At 35.3% G+C, this 9,413-nt stretch overlaps 1 protein-coding gene across 1 annotated transcript; it reads right to left on the bottom strand.

The window, feature by feature from the left end:
* Nucleotides 1-7,047: 7,047 nt before the first annotated feature.
* LOC115982431 (GDSL esterase/lipase At3g48460-like) lies at nucleotides 7,048-8,940 on the bottom strand. Its single transcript, XM_031105033.1, has 2 exons — nucleotides 8,174-8,940; nucleotides 7,048-7,875 (listed from the first exon to the last, which is right to left on the bottom strand). The coding sequence occupies exons 1-2, from the start codon at nucleotides 8,885-8,887 to the stop codon at nucleotides 7,369-7,371; spliced, it is 1,221 nt and encodes a 406-aa protein (XP_030960893.1). The 5' UTR covers nucleotides 8,888-8,940; the 3' UTR covers nucleotides 7,048-7,368.
* Nucleotides 8,941-9,413: the final 473 nt, after the last annotated feature.

The following is a 9,413-nucleotide window of genomic DNA, read 5'->3' as shown; positions in this document are numbered from 1 at the left end:
GTGATCCATGGTTACTACTACCACAAATTGTTGAAAGGGGTGCATACATTGTTGTTTGGATGGTACACACTATGACAGTTAGGGAAAGATTTTAACAACCAAAACAAACAAAAAAATATCATACACCAAAATACAACATCCCATCAAGCATAAATAAATAAACAAACAACTATATCATGCAAGGCCATGCAAAACAAAAGTATATATTTGGTCACCTAAGTCTAACATGAACCTTAGCCCTCGACATCCCCAGCGGAGTCGCCACTATGAGAGACGTGTCCCTCAAAAAAAGAGATTCAGGTACCTTTTAGGGCACCTCTCTTTTTAGGTAAGTGGAATGGAGTCACCACTTAATTTTCTTTATACAAAAAAAATTAGAAAAAATAAATACATGACTGAATTATTCTCTTCATTGATTGAATAAAAATTACATACCTGGAAAATTGAAAAGTTATATAGCTTTGGGCTCTAGTTACAATCTACCAAATATTTACATGGCTTGTTGTCCTAGTTACATTCTACCTAAAACAAACAAAGACAAGGCTAGATCTACTTAGCCAAAGACCTAAATCTAGAGGCTAGGTTACAGAATAGGAAGGTGTTAGGCACCTATTCTGCCCAGACAAAGTCTGGTCTTCTAGACTCTTATGACCAATGTATTATGCTATGCATGTCATGCATGATATGTTGAACATGTGAATGAAAAATTAAATCACACAAATTTATTTATGAATGAAATCTCTTCTTTTGTTTAAGAAAATTCATATCTGTTTTAATGATTAAGAAAATTGATTTTGGTTTGTCAAAATATCAGATCTATTTTGTGGGATGTAGAAAAAAAAAGTGGTTTTTGATGATAAAAATTCAAATCTATTTTTTTTTTACATAAAATAAAGTCTTTTGATTTTTAAAAAACATCAGATCTATTTTTAGGAGCTAAAAATAGTGGTTTTTGATAACAGAAAAATTAGATCTGTTTTATAATGAAATAAAAAGGGTTTTTGACAATAGAAAAAGTAGATCTTTTTTTTATATGTTTTAAAAGAATGAAAAATATTTTTTTTCTAAGAAGAGGGTTTCACTCATAATTTAAATTCGTGCAATCATGAATGAAATAAACATCTAAGATGACTAAAGGCACCACAATGGTGACAAACAATGTGTTTAGGTCTACTAGGCTTTTTAGGGAGGGATCTAGCAACATGGTTTTGTTTTCTCTTCAACATGGAGCATTGAGATCTTATGTGACCGATCACACCACAATGGTGACAAGTGGGAACAAAATTAGATCCATTCAAATCCCTAAGTTGAGCATCTTAAGAGATTTATTTTCACATTTAAGATCATCAACTAGTTTGTTAAATAAAACAAGTTTAGCATCCAAGTCCATATTCAAACATTCAAACTCTTTTAGTCTTTCAAGAGAATGTTCAGCATGTTTTTTATATTTTTCAACCAATTTGTTGGATTCATTGAACTTAGCAATCAAATCATTCTTTTCACAAATAAACTTGCTGAAATTCTCATGAAACTTCTTAGTCTTTTTCTTTAAGAGTTTGACATTTAGAATATCAATAACAACACCCATAGATTCATGTAACATGTCATCACAATTATGAGGATTAACACCCATAGAGGCATTTTCACTAACACATGGCATGTTACAATCAACAACATCCATAGAAGCATGCAAAGCACTATCCATGGCAATACACATAAGGGGTCAAGGATCACACTTAGGTAATGAAACCAAATCAAGTGTACCAGCTCTGATACCAATTAAAAGCTCGAAAATGTGTTAAAAAACACAAGAGCTGTTTAGACCCCCAATTAAAAATTACGGCTAGATTGCTTTTACTTTAACTCATCTAAGTACGGAAACAAGAGTAAATGAAGCGCAATCAACTGATACTACTCTAGTGCATAAACATGAACAACAAACATAAAAGTAAAGCACAAGAGTAAGGGAAGAGAGAATGCAAACACAAGATAACACGCCGATGTGTTATCAAAAAGGAAACCAAAGTACTTGGTGTAAAACCTCTCCGTCGCCCTCCAAGCGATAATCGATCCACTAGACAATCAGTTGGGATACATGGATTAGCAAGAGACCCTCCAAGCCTAATATATCCTATGCACCTAAGCCCTCCAAGCTCCTACTCCAACAAGGCTTCTTGGAACCGTGTCTTGTCTAGCTTTCTGGATCCCGCAATATGCCCAATCGCATCTACCAAGCCTCATCGGCTTCTTTTGGCAATTTCCTAAAGCTTCCCAATCTCCAAAACACTCTCTACACTCTGAATAGATGTGGGTTGTGTTTGGGTACAAATATTCTCTCAAGGTATGACAATGGAAGAGGGAAGGAGAAGAGGCTACAATGATTTCTCACTAAGGATGGGTAGCTCTCTCTAAAAGATGGGTGTGTGTGTCATAGAAAACCTATCTAGGGTTTTTCTCTCTGAATGGCTTCCTCTACATTTGTGTGTAATAAGGGTATATATAGTATGGGTGAAGGGTAAGAAAGTCACACATAAAAATCCTCCAAGTAAAATGTTTCGCGACTAGCTCGCGGGAAGGCCTTACCCACGAGACACTCGCGAAAACAACAGTCTGGCACGACTCTTCAGCTTCCAGTCATATGCTCCTCACATGCCCTTTTTGTAGGAACCCTTTTCGCGAACTTCACGCGAGCTAGTCGCGAAATGCACTGATATTCAATTAAGCTTGAGTCTTCACCAACTTAATACTAAACCCAATACAATAAAATCCTGCAAAATACAAGGAAATAAATTAAAGCAATTACAACACCTTTTGTCATGGAATAAAGCCAACAAAAAAACATAGTTGTAAATCACAACTTTACATTCCCAAACTCACATTTAAGTCTAGAGTTTGTTATAAGGTATTTTGTCACGGAATAGCCTAAGAGGGAGATTGTAAAGTTTTGATTTATAAATATGTTTTATGTTAGCTTTTTCCATGACAAAAAGTGTTGTATTTGCTTTAATTTTTTTTCCTTATATTTTGTAGGATTTTATTGTATGTGGTTTAGTATTAAGTTGGTGAAGAATTGAGCATGAAATTAAGAATCAGTTCAATTTCGCGACTAACTCATGAGAAGAGTATCCTGCAAAAAGAGCACGTGAGAAGCACATGTTGGAAGCTGAAAAGTCGTGCTAGGCTGTCGTTTTTGCGAGTCTCTTGTGGGTAAGGCCTTCCCGTGAAGTACTCGCAAAACTTTCTGCCTGGAGGATTTTTAAATTTGACTTTCTTACCCTTCACTCATACTATATATACTCTCATTATCCACAAAATATGTAAAGAGGTCATTTAGAGAGAAAAACCCTAGATTGGTTTTCTACAACACACACACCCATCTTTTAGAGAGAGAGCTACTCATCTTTAGTGAGAAATCATTCTAGTCGATTATCATACCTTGAGAGGAGATTTGTACCCAAACATAGCCCCTAAATTTTCAGAGTGTAGAGAGTGTTTTGGAGCTTGGGAAGCTTTGGGGATTTGCCAGAAGAAACTTGTGAGGCTTGGCGGATGCAATCGGGCGTATTGCGGGATCCAGAGAGTTAGAGAAGACAAGGCTTTGTTAAGTCAGATGGTAGCAGGAGCATGGAGGGCTCAAGTACATTAGGTAGACTAGGCTTGGAGGGTCTTTTGTTATTCGTGTACTCCAACTTTATTTTTCTAGTGGATCAATTTACTGCTTGGAGGGAGGTAGAGAAGTTTTTCGCTGAGTTCTTCAGTTTCCTCTTCGATAACATGTCTCGGTGTTATCTTTTGGTTGCATCTCTCTTCCCTTACTCTTGTGCTTTACTTTTATTGTTTGTTTTTCATGTTTATACACTAGAATAGTTATCGGTTTATTGTGCTTCATTTACTTTTGTTCCACACATAGATAAGTTAGAGAAAAATCAACCGAGCCGTAATTTTTAATTGGGGGTCTAAACAAGCTCTTGTGTTTCACACAATTTGGAGCTTTTAGGGATGAAATGCCATGATTGAATGCTTTAGATGCATGTTTAAGTGTGTGAGAGTCAGAATAACATGTTAAAAGACCCTTTAATGAGATTAAGATTTGGAACACAATGAGTGGAGGCCGACCCAAAAGTTGGGTGGGGTTGGGTGCTTAAGACCTTCTCATCCCCATGCCTAAACTACTAACACGTGCTCTGGTAAAGATTAGTCCTTCCAATAGAGCACTATATTTATGATTCTTAGACCTAATCTAGGTGGCAACTCTATTTACACCTCTGTCATGGTCAACCCAAGGCTAAAGCATACTTCCCACGATTTTTAGGGAAACCTAAAAGCCCTATCACGCGGGCTTGCGCCCATAGTCATGAATTTTTTTAGGGGGAGGGTTTGTATATGACATGACTGAAAAATTTCCTCAATGAAGGAGTGGTACTGGAATATATATATAAAATAAAAAGGAGACGTAGCTATAGTTTCCATTTATTTGAAAATTTTGTATGTTAGATCACCAAGGAGGTTAAATTTTGTTGGGTTATAGATTAAGCCTGGTTAATTAAGACAACTATCAATGTTGATTAATTAGGTCAACTTACATACAAATCATGGAGACACATACAAATCACAAAATGAACAAAGTGTAGTGAAAATTACATTGACACGGTGATTTGTTGACAAATGGGGAAACCCTCTCGCAAGACAAAAATCCCATTAGGTGATTTTCAGGTCACCACTTCCAAGAATCACTAATCAAGAATCAAGTGGTTACAAGTATAAGGAATCTTACCACTACCCTGGACTATCCCAAAATACCAACCTACAGTTGAACTTTTACTCCAATACCTAATTGGACTTAATCATGTAGAGTCTTCTTCCCTGTTTGCATAAATCCTAGTACATGACTAACTTCTTTGCTCGAATCCAAGTACATGACCAACTCCACACCAACTCTTTGATTGTTGTAGATGCAACAGGTTCACATAGAAACACCACTAAGATCTCCAATGGTTGGAGCTAGAGATTTTGCTTGGTTACAAAACCCAAAGGTGCACAAGAAATGTAGCAAGATCTCTTTCTTCTATAGGAGGAGTCTAGGGTTTTAATAAGAAAACCTTATGGAGCTTTCTAGGATTAGGGTCTTCTTTCTCCTTGCCTCCCTATTTATATAGGATCTTAATGGGCCTTTTAATGATTTCTCCTATTCCTGTTAGGTTTACACAAACCTTGGGCTCTCCAAATCTTATTGGGATTATACAAAACCATAAACAAATAGCCCCTTAGAATAAAACATTATTGCCTATGTCTTGAAATCTGTTAGCTCAAAAGATTGAGATTTATTGAGCTAGGTATCGAGTTTCATTAAATCTCGATAGATCGACAGATATTGAAGAGGTATCGGGACCAACAAATTTAGTTTTTCTTGAGTAGTTCTTGAGCAATCTTTATGTCTTCAATGAAACCACTTGTCATGATAATCTTGAACCCACTTAGATCTACCCAATTACAAGTAATGTGCATTTTGTCGTAGGATATGCCAATACACAATATATATATATATATATATGATCCTAACAAATTTACTCTCTGACCATTGATATTGAACCCTTCTTTTACATTGTTATTTTTTTTTGAAATTTGAATATGTAGAACAAGCTGTTCTTTTTTTTTTTTTTTGGGGGGGGGGGGGGGCATGTTATCCCATTAGATTATAAAATCTACCAAAGTTGAAACTATCTATGATTGGTGTAGATTTTGGAGCGTAGATATGTCTTCTCTAGCTATCGCTTCAGCCCAAAGATGTTTGTAAAAGCTTTGCAAGAGATTCTTTATGTTGTCTTGCTCTGAGTTCCCTACCTTCAGTTTGCCATCTCCTCCCTTCAATTGTAACATTCTCTAGATGCCTCTTTTATTTTTATATTTTTTTAATAACATATTGGTAAGCAATCTTAGTAAGTACAAAAGAAATTACAAATTACAATCTCCTGTCTAGGGCCGACTCTACCCAATTAGTAACAGATGCAATTGCCTAAAGGCCCCATGTGGAACAAGTCCCCAAATTTGAACCAATAAGTATATTTTCTTCTCTATAAGAATATTAATTAAGGCCAAAAAATAAATCAATGCATCAAAATTATACTTCTTATTAAAGAAAAAATAAATAAAAGCCTTTCATAGGAGTAGAATTGATTATCACTCATATATATCAATGAAAAAACAGGGGGTAAAAAACTCTTGGTGATCAGTGCTCTTAACACTTCGATCTCTATGTGGGAGTTTAAGAGTGTATCACTTAAGTCTCTCATACTGCACAAACAGAAAAATCTCCCTTTCTCTCTCAATAACTAAACAAAGCAAAACTAAAGACTAAAATAAAAAAAGGCCCAAACAAATGAAACTCAAACCTTAGAGTTTTATACTCATTGCTAGAAACTGTCATTCTCTCCATTAAAATTCTCTGCAGTGGCTTGAAATTTGCTGTGCTTCAAATCTTTTCTCCCTTCAAGTTTAGCTTTAAGCTCTCGCTCCATTTCTTTTTTCTCTTTAAGCTATTGAAATTTTGTTTTATCATGGAAGTGGAAAGAGACAAAGAAGAGACAGAGTATAACACTGTCATCCACTCACCCTTTTATTTCTAGTCTTTTATTATTATTTCTATTCTCTTCATAAACTTATCACATAACAACTGAGAGAGTGAGCCACGTGATGTACAGGTCTTTTGCTTTATAACTTATAAGTTATCACACATATTGCTAATTTGATGTATATCACATCAATCCATTTTTTGTTAGTGATATTAATTTATTGAATAATGTAATAAATTAATTTTTAATTGTGCAAGTTTAGATTATAAAGCAGTCACAATATTAGTATATTTGCAGGTTTGCTATTGGTAAACTTGGTTTTATTATTCCATGCTTAAGATTTTTTTTAATTAAATTATAATTTTATATTATGAATCATGTTTTATTTATTTATAAGTACCTGCTCATTATAAATGTCCACATATGAAAAATTAAAAAAAAAAAGTTGAAAAAGAAATTCAATCTAAAAAAGTATGTATGGATAAATTTTTTACTAATATTTAAATATGAAAAATGCCCTATTTAAAATCATCACCTCAGGCCATGAAAGCTGATGATCCGGCCCTGAGTGTACAGTAAAAAGTGAAGTCCTGGTTCAAGACCCTAGGTGCTTGTGTAACATTTAAATAATAACAATAATAAGGTAAAAAGACAGTAAACTATCTTGAAACAAGAAATATTATCTAGCTCTCCGAATGCCACCATTGGGAGCCTACTACTAATCTACCTTGCAACATTAGGCATCAGCCATCAGATATTTATTACTAAAAACAGAACTGGTAGGCCAATGTCAGACATTTTAATATTGGCCTTTCTTCTTCTTAATCAGATCTGCAAATGATGGTGTACAAAAGCCTTGGTTGAAGAAGAGATCAAAGAGGTGTAAATGCATATTTTCAGTCAAGTGGACCCCATCAAAGTTAATATGGGTGCTGGAGTTCTTGCAATTAGAGGTACCAAAAGCTCCACAAAGGAGGTTTGGTTGATAGTTGAATGGTCCTCCCCCAACTCCACAACATGCCTTGAAGGGTTCGTCAAACTGGTATTGTGTGTGCTTTTCCAATATTGTTGTGAATGCTTTGTAGAAATCAATATATAGGATCATAGAATCTTTGTATTGGGTTCGAATTTCATCCAACCTCTTCTGGAGAAGATTGTTGTGACCCTTTATTACCGAGTTGGCACTCGCTGAACACCCATTTTGATCACGATCATTTGAGGGAGATGTTGCTAACTGCAATGGAAGGCACCCTATTGGTGGTAGCCCTTGAACCACAAGGAACTTTGCACCCTTGTCCAATAGCCCCTATCAAAAGAAAGCAAGCTTAATATGACCATTCCAACATTAACTTCACCATAACATTCATCCTTTCTCATATATGCAATGCACCATTTTGTGAAAAGAGTCCTGATCAAATGTTTAGATTGGAAGAACTCATTAAGATACTCTTTTTTTTTCCCTTCTAACAAGCTAAGGCTATATGCTACATTCTTTCTTTTTTTGTAATATTATGCTTGTTGGAATAACAGTTAAATGATTAAATTCATCATTTTTTTTAATCAATTTGAGCTTTTGATATAAATGGTAGTTTATCAATGCTTACCAATGCAAGTGTGCAGATGTGATTAACAGCGTGCTCTGTGAATTGCTTATTGGCAATAGCAAGGCCAATGGAAGAGGCAAAAAGACGAGCATAGTCATTGCCACCAATTTGACCTATCCAAAAGAGAGCATTCCCAAGCTCTGATTTGCATGCAGCCTCATCTTTTCCCTGGCATTCTCTCTCCCCAACAAAGTTATGGAACCAATCAATTTGAGTTAAAATACTCTTTGGATTTGGTTTCCACATAAGGGGATTAGTGAAATTGAAATGACTGAAGAGATTACTTGAAAGAGCCGTTGATCCGGCTACTGCAAAGTTTGCACCACCTGAGAAGTTTGCGGAAGAGCCTTTATAGGCTGACAAGTGGGATATGTTGAGAGCTTCACATAAGAAATCAATGACTAAGCGGCCATTAGATAGTCGATAACCAGATAACTTTGAATTCTCTGATGAGCAATATGGGGACCAAGCATGAGAGAATAAAGTGCTAATGAAGGATTTGAGATCACCCAAGTTGTGAGCATTTCCAGTGTCTGTGTCTGAATCACCAAAAGCATAAACCTTATTGAAGCAACCTTTGAAATCAACTTTTGCTTGGGAACCAGCAGGAGGTGGCGTGCTTTCATGGCTCTTATTGTGAGCATATGAAGAAGACAAGGATAACAAGAGGATGAAGCATGTAATTTGAAGAAACAAGTACTTGGAGTTTTCCATTTTGTGACTCAACGAAGGATCTTGTTTGTTTGTTTGATTGTAAGAACTAAATGGTAGAGTAAATGAGGTATTTATACTTGGCGCCTCTCCCTTGTAGGATGGTAGCTCATTGAGGTATTGTATGAACCTCCCAACCTTTAGGAGAGCAAAGATGATCTTTGTTTTACTTGGTCATTATCCAACGTCACAAAACTTACAGTTTTGAGTCTTGTGGTGTAAATTTGATTCCCTATGAGCCTAACAATGCTTGGGAACTCTGCTTAATTGTTGTTTGCGGAACCGATCTCTCCTAGACACGTTGTTGGAGATTTAGATCCTGATTTTTAGAAATTAACCAATTTTAAACCAACAAATTAGTTAACCAAATATTTTGGGATGTTCAATTTATGGTTAACTAGCTCGTAACCTCATGCATATGCATAAGATACATTTACAAATAAGCATAATTAAATGAGTATTAAAATTTTACCAAATTTATATATAATATATATATATATACATATAATGTTTGTATATTTGAAAATAT

This window comes from Quercus lobata, chromosome 3, assembly GCF_001633185.2.
Source record: "Quercus lobata isolate SW786 chromosome 3, ValleyOak3.0 Primary Assembly, whole genome shotgun sequence".
Taxonomy (NCBI): domain Eukaryota; kingdom Viridiplantae; phylum Streptophyta; class Magnoliopsida; order Fagales; family Fagaceae; genus Quercus; species Quercus lobata.
The sequence above is the reverse complement of the archived record's forward strand: the minus strand, read 5'-3'. Positions and strand labels throughout refer to the sequence as shown.